General features: G+C 48.9%; 1 protein-coding gene across 4 annotated transcripts; it reads right to left on the bottom strand.

The window, feature by feature from the left end:
* Positions 1-7,055: 7,055 nt before the first annotated feature.
* ZNF668 (zinc finger protein 668) lies at positions 7,056-16,148 on the bottom strand. 4 transcript variants are annotated; one of them, XM_045994240.1, is made up of 4 exons: positions 16,060-16,101; positions 10,345-10,446; positions 9,555-10,235; positions 7,056-9,077 (listed from the first exon to the last, which is right to left on the bottom strand). In XM_045994240.1, exons 3-4 carry the CDS (start codon positions 10,211-10,213, stop codon positions 7,865-7,867), a joined length of 1,872 nt encoding a protein of 623 aa, XP_045850196.1. In that variant the 5' UTR covers positions 10,214-10,235; positions 10,345-10,446; positions 16,060-16,101; the 3' UTR covers positions 7,056-7,864. The 4 variants fall into 4 exon arrangements, with proteins under 4 accessions (XP_045850196.1, XP_045850194.1, XP_045850192.1 ...); XM_045994238.1 differs by lacking the exon at positions 10,345-10,446 and having other exon boundaries at positions 16,060-16,148; XM_045994236.1 differs by having other exon boundaries at positions 9,555-10,630; positions 16,060-16,104.
* Between the last annotated feature and the right edge of the window lie 67 nt (positions 16,149-16,215).

The following is a 16,215-nucleotide window of genomic DNA, read 5'->3' as shown; positions in this document are numbered from 1 at the left end:
ACCCAGGTGCCCCTAATTCTGAATATTAATAAAGAACAAGAACCATATAATCATCTCAATGGAAAATACATTTGAGGAACTCCAACACCCTTTAATTACAACAATTAAAAAAGCTTAAGAAACTATGAATAAAATGAAACTTCCTTAAATTGCTAAGTATCAAAGTGCATCTGTAAAAAATTCACAGTTAATATACTTAAATGGTGAAAGACTGGGTGTTTTCCCCCTGAGATCAGGATGTCTGTTCCCTTTAACAATGTACTGAAAGTTCTAGCTTGGGCAATTAGGCAAGAAAAAGAAGTAAAAGGTATCCAGATTACAAAAGAAGAAGTAAATTATCCAGATGACACGATCTTGTATATAGAAAACCCTTAGGGATACACACACAAAAATTATTAGAGCTAATAAACTAGTTTAGCAAGGTTGATAATGCACAAAAATCTATTGTATTTCTCATTGCTGGCAATGAAACATCCAAAAATGAAATAAGAACAATGCCATTTATAATAGAAACAAAGAGAATAAAATACTTAGATATAAATTTAACAAAAGAAGAGTAAGATTTGTATGCTGAAAATGACAAAAACACTGGAAAGAAATTTAAAATCTAAATATATATTTTAAAAGATTTTATTTATTTATTTATCAAAAAGAGAAAGAGCACAAGGCAGAGGAAGCAGCAGGCTCCCCACTGAGCAAGGAGCCTGATGCTGGACAAGATTCCAGGACTCTGGGATTCCAGGCCTCTGTGCCTGGCCAAAGGCTGACACAACTGACTGAGCCACCCAGGTGTCCTGAAATAGATTCTTTAAATCTATTTCTAAGATTTCATGTTAAGATGGTAGTATTAAAACAACCTAAGGGTTTTGAAGGGTCAGGGGTGGGAGGTTGGGGGAACAGGTGGTGGGTAAAGGGGAGGGCACGTTTTGCATGGAGCACTGGGTGTTGTGCAGAAACAATGAATACTGTTACGCTGAAAAAACAAATAAAATGGGGAAAAAATAAAAAGATGGTAGTATTTCTCAAATTGATCTACAGATTCAATACAATGCCCATCAGAATTCCAGCGGCTTCTAACTTTTCACAAAAATTGTAAAGCAGATCCTAAAATTCATATGGAAATGTAGGGAATCCAGAAAAATTTGAAATAGAAGAATAAGTTAGAGTAATTACAAGTCTTGATAAAACTTTCTACAAAGCTACAATAAGCAAAATAGTGTGGTATTAGCAAAAGGAAAATAAAGAGATAGATAGACGATAGATAGATATATCTTCATGGAATACATTGAGATTCCAGAAATAAACTATGTGTACAGTTAGGTTATTTTCAACAAGGGTATCAAGAGAATTCAGTGGAGAAAGAACATTCTTTTTAACTAATAGTGTTTGGATAATTGGATATGCATGTGCAAAAGAATGAAATCACATATAAAGATTAGCCCCAAATAGATCAAGTATCCAAATGTAAGAGTTTTTAGCTATAAAACGTTTATAGGGTCACCTGGGTGGCTCAGTGGGTTAAGCCTCTGCTTTCAGCTCGGGTCATGATCTCAGGGTCCTGGGATCAAGGCCCACATCGGGCTCTCTGCTCAGCTGGGAGCCCGCCTCCCCCTCTCTCTCTGCCTGCCTCTCTGCCTACTTGTGATCTCTGTCTGTCAAATAAATAAAATCTTTTATTTATTTATTTATTTTTTTTTTAAAAACATTTTATTTATTTATTTGACAGAGAGATCACAAGTAGGCAGAAAGGCAGACAGAGAGAGAAAGGGGGAAGCAGGCTCCCCGCCGAGCAGATCGCCTGATGCGGGACTCGATCCCAGGACCCTGAGATCATGACCTGAGCTGAAGGCAGTGGCTCAACCCACTGAGCCACGCAGGCGCCCTAAATAAAATCTTTTAAAACAATTTAAAAAATAATAAAATGTTTAAAGTTTACAAAAAAAGTTATAAATTTTTTAAAAAGATTTTATTTATTCATTTGACAGAGAGATACACAGCGAGATAGGGAACACAAACAGGGGGAGTGGGAGAGGGAGAAGCAGGCTTCCTGCCAAGCAGGGAACCTGATGTGGCGCTCGATCCCAGGACCCCAGGATCATGACCTGAGCCGAAGGCAGACATCCAACGACTGAACCACTTAGGTGCCCCGATGTTACAAATGTTTAAAAAGAATTGATGTTTAGAGAGAGAGAGTGCACATGGGGTGGGGGAGGAGCAGAGGGAGAGAATCCTCAAGCAGACTCCCTGCTGAGCGTGAAGCCAGTTGCAGAGCTCCCTCCTAGGACCCTGTGATCATGACCTGAGCCAAAATCAAGAGTCAGATGCTTAACCAACTCAGCCACCCAGGTGCTCACAACTTTTATAAATTTTAAGCCTTATAAGCTTAAAACTAGGTTGTAAACTTTGTACATAAGGTTTCTAACACTTGTAGATAAAAAACATAGGCATAATTCTTCATGACCTTGGATTAGGAAATGGTTTCTTACGTATGGCTCACGAAGCACAAGCAACTAAAAAAAAAAAAAAGAGAGAGAGAGATAAATGAGATATCCTCAAAATTAAAAATTTTTTCCTTTTGTCCTCCAAAGGGCACCCAGAAAGCAAAAGGACAATCCACACAGTGGGAGAGAATTTTTGGAAATCATAAGAAACTTATATCTGGACTACAGAAGCAGCTTTTGCCCCTCAACAGCAAAAAGCCAAACAGCCCAATTAAAAAATGCGCAAAGAACTTCAATAGACATTTTTCCGAAGATGAGGTACAAATGGCCAATAAGCAAACAAAAAGATGTTCAACATCAGTTTCTTATTTTTTAAATTAAGATTTTATTTATTTATTTGACAGAGAGAGAGATCTCAAGTAGGCAGAGAAGCAGGCAGAGAGAGAGGGGGAAGCAGGCTCCCCGCTGAGCAGAGAGCCTGATACAGGGCTCAGGCCCAGGACCCTGAGATCATGACCTGAGCGGAAGGCAGAGGCGTAACCCACTGAGCCACCCAGGTGCCCCAAGATGTTCAACATCAGTTTCCACCCAGGGAATCCAAATCACAACCACAAATTCACACCCACAAGGATGGCTATAATCAAAAGATAATAGCAGCTGTTGGTAAAGGTATGAAGAAATTGCAACAGTCATACCCTGTTGGTGGGAAAGTAAAATGGTCCAGCTACTTCAGGAAACATTCTGACAGTTCTTCAAACAAGAGAATTGAAAAACATGTCCAGGGATGCCTGGGTGGCTCAGTCAGATAAGCATCTGCCTTTAGCTCCAGTCAGGATCCCAGGATACTAGGATCGAGTCCCGCATCCTGCTCCCTGCTCAGAGGGGAGCCTGCCTCTCCCTCTCCCTCTGCCTGCTTCTCCTGCTGCTTGTGGCACTCTCTCTCTGATAGATAAAGAAAGAAATAAATAAATAAGAAAAACATGTCCATTTAAAAACTTTTACATGGTATGCCTGGGTGGCTCAGTTGGTTAAGCCACTGCCTTTGGCTCAGGTCATGGTCCCAGAGTCCCAGGATCGAGTCCCGTATAGGGCTCCTAGCTCCGCAAGGAGTCTGCTTCTCCCTCTGACCTTCTCCCCTCTCATGCTCTCTCACTCTCTATCTCTCTCAAATAAATAAATAAATCTTAAAACAAAAAAAATTTTATGTGAACGTTCATAGCAGCATTATTCACAGTAGATAAACAATGGAAAACCCAAATGTTCATCAAGTGATAAAAAGATTAGAAAATGTATTTCTGGGTGCTTGGGTGACTCAGTCGTTAAGCGTCTGCCTCTGGCTCAGGTCATGATCCCAGGGTCCTGGGATCAAGCCCAGCACCAGACTTCCTGCTCATTGGGAAGCCTGCTTTCCCTCTCCCATGCCTCCTGCTTGTGTTCCTGTTCTCACTGTCTCTGTCTGTCAAATAAATAAAATCTTTACAAAAAGAAAAAAGAAAAGAAAATGTATCTCCAAGGGGCACCTGGGTGGCTCAGCAGGTTGTCAGACTCTTGATTTCGGCTCAGGTTATATCTCAGGATTGTGAAATCAAGCCCAGTTTTGGGCTCATGCACTGGGCTTGGAGCCTGCTTAAGATTCTCTCCCCCTCTTTTTGCCCCTCCCCCTCTCCCTCCCTCCCTCTGAGAAAAGTGAATGAAATTTATCTCCACGCACTGGAATATTATTTGACAATGAAGAGGAATAGAGTACTGACAGCACAGCTGAACCTTGAAAACATTGTTGGAAGTGGAAGAGGCCGTTAGAAACAGCACATATGGTGTGATTCTGTTTCCATGAATTGTCCACAAGAGGCAACTCCAGGAAGATAGAAAGTAGATTAGTGATTGACCAGGGCTAAGGGAAAGAACTTGGGGTTGGGGGCAATAGGGAGTGACAGCTAATGGGTGTAGAGTTGCTTTCAAGCGGATGAAAATTAGATTTCGATGACCCTGTGGATATACTAAAATCCACTGAATTGATAATCCAATTCAGTGATAATCCAAACAGGTTAATTATACAGCATGTAATTTATATCTTAATGAAGTTGTTAAAATCCTTTAAAAAAAAAAAAGTCATACCATCTGAGTCCTTAGGGAGCAGGCACTGGGGTATGGGATGCCTGGGGAATTAGAGAAGGGGGACCAAGAGATGGGTGCACGGTCGGGCCTCAGAAAGGGAGCAGAGGCTGGGGATTCCTTCCAAACATCCAGGGGATCCACTTCATCCTTCACTATAGATAGAAACCCATGGGTATCTGTCGATTAGGGAATATGGTATCTTTGTACCATTTTAAAAAGATGCCTAGTCATTCCCAACATAAATCATCTTGGGCAAGGTCACAAAGCAAGTTGGTAGTAACCAAAATCCCCCTGTTTCCAATAACCCAGTCCAAGTCTGTTTCTTTCCTGGACCCTGTCAGTATTTGGTTCTAGCCTGGGGTCAGTGCTTGTCCTGCTTTGGGCAGTGAGTGTCCTTGGGGTCAGTGCTTGTCCTGCTTTGGGCAGTGAGTGTCCTTGGCCAAACTGGTGTCTCCTCCCGCAGCCACGACACCCTGGTCCCTGCTGGTGCCATGTGGCCCCCTTGTCCTTGATGGAAAGCAGGAATAAGAACCTTTCTAAAACTAATTTCTGAGGACTGGTCATGATGGCTGTAAGTGAGGTCCCTGACATCAGGGGACACTTGATACTGAAGCTACTGCTTCAGTATCAGAAGATACTGAGGTATTAAGGTGCTGCCCAAGTCCCCTTTGACTGGCATGTGGGCCTAGAGAGGGGCTGCACACTGGTCACTTCCTGAGTTGGTAAGAATAAGTCTAGAGATGATAAGAGCATGGAAAGGAGGATCTGGTTCCCTGAACTTTGGCTTCATTTTGGCTTATAAATTGGGAGGGCCCTAGTGGCTGGACTTTATAATAATCCAAAATCAGTTCTGGAGTGTCCTTCTAAGAATATTCTATAGGAATTTGAGTACGAATGTGTGATTAGACCCAGATGGGAGTATAATCATACTGATTTGCATCTTATTTTTTTCACTTGACATATTTTTGGGAGATCTTTCAACAACATGGATGATTAAGTGTCATTTAAAAAAATAGCTGCATAATATATTTTACAGCGGCTAGCTTTATTTAATTAGTCCTTTGCTAATGGACTTTTTAAAAAGATTTTATTTATTTATTTGAGAGAGACAGTGAGAGAGAATATGAGAGAGGAGAAGGTTAGAGGGAGAAGCAGACTCCCCGCAGAGTTGGGAGCCTGATACAGGACTCAATCCCAGGACTCTGGGATCATGACCTGAGCTGAAGGCAGTCGCTTAAACAACTGAGCCACCCAGGCGCCCTCCTGTTTGCTTTTTTAAAAAAAAAAACTTCTGTGGGTTTGGTCTGAGCTGAAGGCAGTTGCTCAACCAACTGAGCCATCCAGGGGCCCTGCTAGTGGACTTCTAAGGTGTTCCTGGTTATCACAGATTTTGCCGTGCTTAACATTCTTATCTTCAGTTTTGCCATGGACATGGAAAAAAGAACTCGTGGTGTAAATTCTTTGACATGTGCTTGCCCAGTCATGGGGTATATGCTCTTAACTTTTTTTTTTTTTTAAGATTTATTTATTTATTTGACAGAGAGAGATCACAAGTAGGCAGAGAGGCAGGCAGAAAGAGAGAGAGGGAAGCAGGCTCCCCACTGAGCAGAGAGCCCGATGTGGGGCTCCATCCTAGGGCCCTGGGATCATGACCTGAGCCAAAGGCAGAGGCTTAACCCACTGCGCCACCCAGGCGCCCCTGCACTTAACTTTTTAATAACTGTGACCAAATCATCTTGCCAAAAGATTATTCCAATTCACACTAAATGTGGGGCTTCATTTCTTTTCTTTGAAAAGTTGTGTAGCCTTCCAGAGTATGGATATGACTATAATTTAACAGCCTATCTTTTCCCACTGATTAGAATAATCACATTTATTGTAAACTAAATTCTCAGAAATGGGGCTGTTTCTAAACCTTTGCCCCCACTCCATTGGCTAATTTATTCTTGTGCTAATAATAACCTGTTTTAACATCAATGTGTTGCTGTTTATCTAATATGTCAAATATATCACCTCCATTCATTCTTAAAAATGTATTATGTAGAATTTTTGAGTTTCCAATTCTTGGGTTTCCAGGCTTTTTGGGGGGTTGCACGGGGGCTTAGCCTGTTGAGCCTTCAACTTGATTTAGGCTCAGGTCACAATCTCAGGGTCATAGGATCGAGTCCCAAGTCAGGCCTCACACTCAGTGTGAAGTTGGCTGCAGATCCTCTCCCCTCTGCTGCTCTGCCCCCTCCCCACTCACACATGCCCTCTCTGAAATAAATAAATACATAATCTTTAAAAACGACAAAAAAACCTTTTTGGATGACAGTGAATCTAAGGATTAAACTAGAAAGAATCAACATTTTTATTTTGTATTTTTAAAGATTTTATTTGAGAGTGAGCGAGAGAAAGCATGGGGGTGGGGGCGGTCAAGAGAAGTAGACTCCCCGTGCAGCTGGGACTCCAGGATCATGACCTGAGCTAAAGGCATTTGCTTAACCAACTGAACCACCCAGGCACCTGAAGAATCAACATTTTTAATAATGTCTTTCCATTCAGGTACTTGGTATGTCTCCATTCACTTCGGGGTTACAACCTTCAGAACAGTGATACCATTTTCTTCATATGTGTTTCGCATGTTTCTTGGGAGGCTTATTCCTTCATAGCTTATGAGTTTTGTTGCTACCATGAATGGAACCCCTTCATCCCCTAAGTGGGTTTTCTAGTTTGTTATTGCAGTATACGAAATACACTAACTTTGGACCTCAGTGGACTATCTATAAAAGGATGGAACTACTCAGTAAAAAGCTTCCATGATGAAATAACAATGGGCCAAACAAAGATAAATAGATTTGTTCATTGTTCTATCAGTGATTTTAATACACTTTGATCACCAAAAATCCCCAAGAAGGGCGCAGGGAATTTCCTGTACTTCCTTGACCGGGGAACCCTTTGTCAAGACATTCTGAAAATATACATTGGGAAACAAGCCAGCCAAAGACACTTCTGGTTTCTAATCTGTCAGTCCAGGGGTCTCCACTGAACCTTATCTGATGCCCAAACTCCCAATCCGTTTCCCCCAGCCAAAACACAGAAGACAACCCAGTGCCAAAGTGAATGCTTTAATGAGTGTTACTCAGAGGACACGTGTCTCTCAACAGCTGCTGCCTGCCTCCATTGTCCCCCAACTCTTTGTTGGCAAGGAAGGCTAGCTGCCCGGGGGACAGGAATCTGGAGTCTAAAGAGTGAGCAGGGGCAGAGAGGTTCAGGAGGCACCCTGTGAAGTCTGGGCTCCTGGCAGTGAGGTGGAGGGGGCATGGGCCTCAAGCTGGTCCCTCTTCAGGCATTCCTAGCAAAGCCACAAGGGGCTCCAGGGACGTGGGGGTCCCAATGGGCACAGGGTGGGTGCGCTCGTGCTTGCGCAGGTCACTGGCACTCAAGAAGGCCTTGGGGCAGTGGGAGCAGGTGTAGGGGCGCACAGAGCTGTGGGTGCGGCTGTGTTTGCGCAGCCCTGCCCGGTCAGAGAAGCTCTTGCCGCACTGGGTGCAGGGAAAGGGCCGGAGCTCTGGGTGTGAGCGCTCATGCCGCCGCAGCAACGTCAGTGTGGAGAATGTCTCCTTGCACTCCCGGCAGGCAAACTGCGGTGGCTTCTCGTCCACCTCCTCTCCCCCTACCTCACCTCCTCCCCCCAAGTGACCAGGAGCCTCCCCAACCCCAGCATCTTGGCACTCCACATGTTCCACCGTCATGCCCACCACTTGCCACTGGGTGGCCATCACACCACCTGATTCCGGGGGCAGCCCTAGCAGCCCTGCTGGGGGGTCCCCTAGCCCTGCACCTGCCGTGGGGGCAGTGGAGCCCTCGCCTGCCACGCTGACTGGCAGTGCCAGCCCCACTACCAGCTCCTGCTGTGGGGGCGCCCCTGCGGCTTCGCTACTTCGATGGGTCCGCTCATGCTTCCTCAGGCTGGATGATACGACGAAGGACTTCCCACAGGCGTTACAGTGGAAGGGGCGCTCACCCGAGTGCACCCGGCTGTGCTTAGTGAGACTGGCTCGCTCCGCGAAGGCTCGCCCACACTCCTCACAGCGGAAGGGCCGCTGGCCCGAGTGCACCAACGCGTGGCGCTTGAGGTCCCAAGACGCCACAAACGTCTTGTCACACTGCAGGCACTTGAACGGCCGGTCCCCCGTGTGCACCCGCCGGTGCATGGCCAGGTCTGCGGGCTGCCGGAAGTCTTTGCCGCACTTCTCACAGCGGTAAGGCTTCACGCCCTCGTGTGCCCGCTGGTGGCGCCGGAAGCTCGAGGGGTCGGAGAACATGCGGCCGCAACGCGGGCACAGGAAGGGCTTCTCGCCGGAGTGAGTGCGCTCGTGGCTCTGGTAGGAGCTGAGCTGAGTGAAGCCCTTGCCACAGGCCGGACAGCGATAGGGCTTCTGCGCCGCGTGGATGCGCTGGTGGCACGTGAGCGAGGATGAGCGGGAGAAGCTCTTCCCACACTCCGAGCAGAGAAAGGGGCGCTCACCGGTGTGGGACCTGTGGAGCAGGGAGAACCCGGGATGAAGGTGGCAGGCCTGTCACCCGGCCCCTGCTACCTATCTGCACTGTACAAGAGGGGCTCCTAACGTCCCTGGGGGACGACAGGGCTGCACCCCAGAGTGGGGAACCTTCCGGCTGGGTGTCTAGATCCCAGATAAGACCTTGCTCTGCACACCAAGGCCAGGCTCCACTCCCACCTACCAGCTTCCACCAGGGATCCTCTGGGTGGCACAACTTCCAGCCCTGCCCCCTTTCCAGCCCAACACGCGGTCCACCCCGCCCCACCCAAGCTGGGGTACCCACTACACCCTGGTGCTCAGCTCTCCCCACAGCCCCGCCCCCTCACCTTTCCATTGGCTCTCCTCACTCTTTGAGACTCTACCCCTGTTCCCATGGGTCACAGGGCAGCCTTGCCCCACCTCCACTCCACTAGCCGTCTTTTGTGTGGGATCACCCCCAGCACCGCGCCCTCACCGCTCGTGATTGCGTAGGTCCTTGAGCTCCGCATAGGCCTTGCCGCAGCGCTCGCAGCCGTAGGGCCTCAGGCCCGCGTGTGTGCGCCGGTGCTTGCGGAACACCGAAGGGTCGGCGAAGCTCTTGCCGCAGTCGGTGCAAGAGTAGGGCCGCTCGCCCGTGTGCCCACGCTGGTGAATCTTGAGCTTGGAGAGCGCGCCATAGGCCTTGGGGCAGTGAGCGCAGCGGAAGGGCAGCTCGCCGGCGTGGGAGGCCAGATGCACGCGCAGGCACACGGGCTGCATGAAGCGGCGGCCACACTCGGGACAAGGGAAGGGCTTTTCGCCAGTGTGGCTGCGACCATGACTGCGTAGCTCGGGTGCTGTTTTGTAGGCCTTGGGGCACAGCGGGCATGCATAAGGCCGAGGCTTGGCCGATGCACCTGACACCTTGTCCCCGCCAGCATCCTCTGCCTTGGGTTCTGTCTCTGGCTTCAGCTTCGCTTCCGCCACCTCTTCTGTGCAGTCTACAGGACCATGTGTGGCCGCGTGTCGCGCAGCCCTAGGCGCATTTGGAAATGTCTTAGTACAGGACAGGCACTTGTAGCGGCGGCCAGAGCGCTTGTAGCCGGGGGCGGGGGCTGGGGCCGGGGACCTGGCCTCCGCAGACTCCACCTCCATGGCTTCAAAGGGTGGAGCTTCTCTAGGAAAGAAGCAAAGTTAGATACAAGCCACATCCCTTTGGCGTCCTCTAAGGCCTCTCCTTGCTTAGGCCTCAAAGGGGGACTCTGTCTTATCTGCATTTCTCTCACCAGGGATGGTCATATCTCTCCTTCCAAACATTCCTGGCTCTTACACTCTGAACTGGCGTTTCCTCTCTGGTCTGTTCATTGATGAAAGTTGGACCAGGTAACCTTTGAGGGGCCAAGAGAGAGGGCTGGCGTCATCAAAATGTCCACCTGTACTTCTTCCCCCAGCCTCTGAGCTTCTCCAAAGGCTGTAGCATTCCCAGAAGGCCCAGGTTCCATCCATCTCCCCATCCTCCTTCTTCAGCTCAGCGGCTAAGGCCTATGCCTGGGTACAGGGTCCTATGCAGGGCTGCAGACATAGAGGTTACCTGGATGTGGGCCCGGCCTGAAGGCTGTCAAGTCCCCAGGGAAGACAGAGATAGGTCCCGAAGAAGGCAGAACTAGTGGGCTAACTGGCGACTGGCGCCGTCTGTCTGAAGTGATAGGTCCCCAGCGAATGTATTTTGTCTTTCCCCTCTGGTTAGTCAGAGGCAGCAACTTTTCACACAGAATTCTGGCTTTGCACAGCTGTAAGGGACTCCACCCCAGACAGGAATCCTAGTCCGCCCTCTGCTCCGGAATCGCTGTTGGGCTCCTGTTCCCATAGCTCTGGTAACGGGGAACTCATTACCCTCAGGGCAGCTTGAGCTGCTAGCAGTTAGATGTGTCTCAGTCATAATCAATATATCTGATTTAGCCTGGCCTCCTGGGGCACCCGCTCTAGCTAAGGCCCCTTCTTTCTCCTTCCACCCAGCTGCTCCTGGGGATCATGGCTGGGAGGAAATAGGATTAATGGCTGCATTAGTCTTAACACCAGCTCATCCTCCCAAGGGGATGAAAAGAAGAGGATTATGGGCAGATCCACTTAGGGAGTATTCGGCAGCAGCTGCTGGGGGCTGCCAGTGTGGGGGGTAAGGATGCTACTGTAGGCACTGGTGGGAGACAGGTGTGTCCAGAAGCTGGTCTGGGCAGAAGGAGGCCTGAGTCTAGTGCTCCTTTCTAGCCCTGCTTCCTCATCTGTATACCTCAGGGGTTGGTGACTTCCAAGTTATGACCCACAGGAGCCCTTGGGGTAAATGGCACGGGCTGAATCTTTAGAGAAGTACCTTTCTGCCTAGTGGCCCTGCCCCAGTCTCCTGCCCCTAGACACAAAAAAATGCTATGTGTACAGGCAGCCAGAATCTTCTTCATTAGGTATCATGTCATACTTTGTCCCCTGCTCAGTAACTTTTCATGACTTCCATCACACCATGCAAGCTCCCAGGTCCTTCCTGGCTATTACAAAGCCCACCAAACCTTTCTTTGAGCCCCACTTCCCCCCAGGAAGCTCTTCCTGCATCTCCCCTATGGTTTTTGGTCCCAATCCCACACAACTCTGTTCCTCCCAGTTTGTTTTGGTTTGTTTCCCCCCCCACCCCACCTCGCTTTTCCCACTAAGTGCTGGGGCTGGAAGGTGAGTTAAAGGGCATGAGGCCTAACCTTCCCCGTGGCTTGAATTCTCCCTAGAATTTCCAGGGGATTCTTCCTTATCTCTGCATGAGGCAGTCACTAACTCCTTTCCAGACCATCTCTGGACAGTCTGACTGATAAAGTTTCCCTTAAATAAAAATGATAGTTCCTGTTTACTGAAGATTTGCCTCGGTAAAAGTCAGTATCCTAAGCTCTTTACATGTATTGACTCAAACTTCACGTCAACACCATGAGAAGTGTTCTGTTATATATTTTCCTTTTTTACAGAAAAGGAAACTGAGGCCCAGACAATCAGTGTAGCATTGTGGCTAAGTGTCCCATCTCTGAAGCCAAACTGCCTGGCTTCCAATCTTGCCTCATTCACTTCCTAGCTATGACCTTGTGCCATTTACTTCATGCCATGGTACCTCGATTTTCTCATCTGAAAAATGGAGATAATAATAGTACTTACTTCCCAGTGTTGGTTGAATTCTATGAATCACTGCCCTCGATTAACGAGAGTCTTCTTAGAGCTAGACACTTCGCTGAGCATGTTACCTTAGTTCATTCTCTCATAGCTTCCTGAGCTAGAGATGCTTGTCCTCATTTCAAAAAAAATGAACTGAGGTTCCAAGAGGTTTAGTGACTAGCCCATGGTCACAAAGCTATACTCACAGCTGGGGCTTGAATCGAGGTGTTTAATTTGCCTTGAGTTGCTGGGCTCTTGCATCAGTTGTCTGGGCCCTCCCTACGCTGATCAGAACCCAGAGTTCAAGCCACATCTTCATGCTCTCTCATCTCTGTGGAACGCCTTGAGACCAAAACCAGCACCCTTTATGCGTCTGTTTCCCTCTCCGAGGGTTTGACCCCTGCCTGGGTTCCAAGCTCTGGGCTTCAGTGTTCCTATCTGTGAATCAAAAGTCAGATGGCTGGAGGTGTACACCTCTCCTCCTAAAGCACTGCTTCCCTACCTTTCTTGGGGGGAAAAGGTAGGGAAGCATCAGGTTGGTTGCACCAGGAGCCCATCCATGAAGAACAGGGGACCATGTAGGCTAGGCCCCTATCTAAAATCCCACCATTAGGGGTGCCTGGGTGGCTCAGTTGGTTAAGCATCTGCCTTAAGCTCAGGTCATTACCTTGGGGTCCTGGGATCCAGCCCTGCTTCGGGCTCCCTGCTCAGTGGGCAGCCTGCTTCTCCCTTTCCCACTGCCCCTCTGACCACTCATGCTCTCTCTCTGTCTCGCAAACACTCTGTCTCTCAAATGAATAAATAAAATCTAAAAACAAAACAAATAAAACCCCAAAACTAAAATCCCACCATTAGCTCCTCACTTCATTATTTACCAAGGACCTTCCGCCCACCACTCCCTAGACTGATATGTCTCCAAGTCAGGTCTGTGAACCCCCTGCATGACAATCATCATCCAGGGAGTATGGGACTCGGACACACACTCTTGGGGTCATGTCAGCCAACACTTAACACTTAAGAACCAAAGACACATCCTTAGGTCTTCACAAAGCTTCTAGGAGAGGGGCATTTTTACCAGGCTTCTCTTTCAGAGATGGAGATGAAGGCCCCTGTAAGCACTTGCACAAGGACACCTAGCTTGTCAAGAGGCCCAGACTCCAATCCAAGTTTTCAGGTCCCTGGGTCGGGTTCTTTCTCTACCAGTCTGTATTTACTTCAGGTTTATGAGCCGAATCAGGAGACTTTCCACTGCTCCCAGGACAAAGACCTGTATCTTTTCCATGTGGAGGCTACTTCACCTCCCACTCCTTTGTGGTCTCAGGAGGCTCCACCCGCCCACTCCTCCCTTTCTTTTCCAAAAAGAGCGAAATTCCTTCCCACCTCAAGGCCTTTGTACTAGTAGCTCCCTCTGCCAGAACCACTGTTCCCCAAGGATCACTGCGTAGCTAATGCTTTGATTTCATTTGGGCCTCAGTCCCATCACCTCCCCAAAGAAGGCTTTCCCTGACTATCACCTTCCTTAATGCCGTTTTGTATTCTTGCTAATCGCTATCCCCTCCTCTTCAGTTTCCCATATGGTGTCATCTGGATAACATTTCTTGCAAGTGTACCACTGGCCAGGTATCATTCTATGCATTTTGTGGGTATACTCAGGCTAAGCCTCACGACTGCTTAGAAATGTCTTATGACATTTATGAATGCGCACATGCATGGAGAAGGCCCTGTGAGGCTATAACCAGAGGGAGGACATCTACAGGCCAGGAAAAGGGTCCTCACCAGGAAGTGAATTGGCCAGCATCTTGATCTTGGACTTCCCAGCCTCCAGAACTGTAAGAAATAAATTTCTGTTGTTTAAGCCCCTTCAGTCTGTGTGGGGTTTTTTTGTTGTTATGCTTAGCCTGAACAGACTAAGTTAAACAGTATTATTTCCCCCCTTTTTACAGACAAGGATACTGAGGGACACAGATATGAACTCGTGGCCACAGCTAATATTCAAAGCCAAGTGGTCTGGCTCTCAAACTTCTGCTTTCTGGGGTGCGTGGGTGACTCAGTTTGTTAAGCACCTGCCTTCGGCTCAGGTCATGATCCCAGGGTCCTGGGATTGAGCCCTGCATTGGGCCCTCTCCTCAGTGGGGATCCTGCTTCTTTGTCTCTCTCTGCCCCTCCCTTGCTTGTGCTCTGTCTCTCTCAAATAAATAAATAAAATCTTTTTTAAAAATCCAGAAAACAAAAAACTTCTGCTTTCTGTGCTGATTATTGCTTACACATTTTATGTTGCACTTGCACATTTTATGGCTGGATTATTAATCTTCTGTCTCCAGCACCAGAGTCTAGGCTGGCAAAGAGCCAGGAACCTTTATTTATTATTATTATTGTTATTATTATTTTTGTATCCTGTACACCTAGAACTGTGGCTGATGCCCCAAATCAAAGTGAATGAATCAACCTCTGAGACAGAATTCAAACCCAGGTCTATTGCCTCCCCCATACTGGGGGTTTGTGAGACTATCTGTCAACAACTATTTATTAACTGAATTTCTCTGCCTTTCCAAGTTCACAACGTCCAAATACCACCCACTATCCCACAGTGCGTTCACTGCTCTGGTGAGGGAGGCTTGTCTTTGCTTCACTACTGGTTTAGGAGGGAGATGCAGGCCTGCTGCCTGAACAGGCTGTAAATGCCAGAGAGGCATTGATTTAATTCTCACACCGCTTAGGCTAGGACCCTGCCAGCAGGGATGAGGTAAAAAAGGAATCAGTTTTTATCCCCTCTGCACCTTGGTCTCCCCATGTGTAAATAAGCAGACATCAGTAAGGCCTCACAGGCCATGAGACCTGATGAGATGGTGAATGGGGAACTATAAACCGTGCAGAAGTGAGGGCTAATCATCTCCTAGGCCTCCAAGCTAGTCAGTTCACAACCTAATCCTAACCTACTTTTTCAGGCTCAGCTCAGTTCTCCAACTTTCTCACCTAAATGCATCTCCGCTTGCAGTTCTCTTTGCCTCCGGAGCCCTTGCTTGCCTTCTCCCATGGGAAAAACTCTAGCATCCTTCAAATACTCGCCTCCTCGGTGCCCTCAAGAATACTGAATAGGCAGTAGAGGTAGGGCCTCAGTTTTCTCAACAGTAAAATGGGGTATCTGAGGTACGTGGGAGTTTGAAGGGCTTTCGGGCCTAGGGGAAGCGCTGAGAAGGGGCCTAGAGGTGCAGAAACCTTGTGCCTCCCGCTCCCAGCAACTATCTACACGTCGGCGCCCCCACCAGACAACCCCGCAGGGCAGAGCCCTGGGCTGACTCGTCTCGGAAGGGAAAACGTGGGCTCAGAGAATGAGTCAAGAAGGAGTGAACGAAGAACGAGAGAATGAACAAATGAATGGGCGAAGGGCCGGACGCCGGACAAAGGCCTGCAAGATGGCGTTCTCTAGGACCGCGGGAGGGGCGACCAGGACCTCGGCCGGGGAGGGGTGCTGCAGGCGCCGGGGAGCTTGTTTGGCGGGCCGCGCGCCTGGGACAAAAGCCCGCAACATGGCGGGCTCTAGGACCCCCCAAGGCCCACACCGTACGAGGCGGGCAGCCGCGCCGGCCGAGCCCAAGAGTCCGCAGCAGCCGGCCCGCGGGGACAGCCGGCGGGTTCTAGGACCTGCTGGGCGGGAGCCCGCCGGCGCCCTCCCGGGGCTGCACTCCTCCTGCCCCGCCCGCGCTGCTCGCGCCAGGCCAACCCCATCCGCCCTCTGCTCCCGCGGGAAACTGAGGCCTCTCAGACTGCGTCCGCGCTGGGACGGCCCGGGGTCCCCGTGGCTTCCCGCCGGCATTTCCTACCTCCGCGAACTTGGGTTGGGTCCGTGGCGTCAGCGGCAGCTGCTCTCGCCGATGGAGTCCGGGACACTGCCAGGGAGGGGCAGGCGCTAGGACCCAGCGGGGGGGGGGGGGGGAGGCGGGGCCGGCAAGCGGAAGTAGGCGGGAGCTTTTCCCGCC

The sequence above is a fragment of the Meles meles genome, chromosome 21 (assembly GCF_922984935.1).
Source record: "Meles meles chromosome 21, mMelMel3.1 paternal haplotype, whole genome shotgun sequence".
NCBI lineage: Eukaryota > Metazoa > Chordata > Mammalia > Carnivora > Mustelidae > Meles > Meles meles.
The sequence above is the reverse complement of the archived record's forward strand: the minus strand, read 5'-3'. Positions and strand labels throughout refer to the sequence as shown.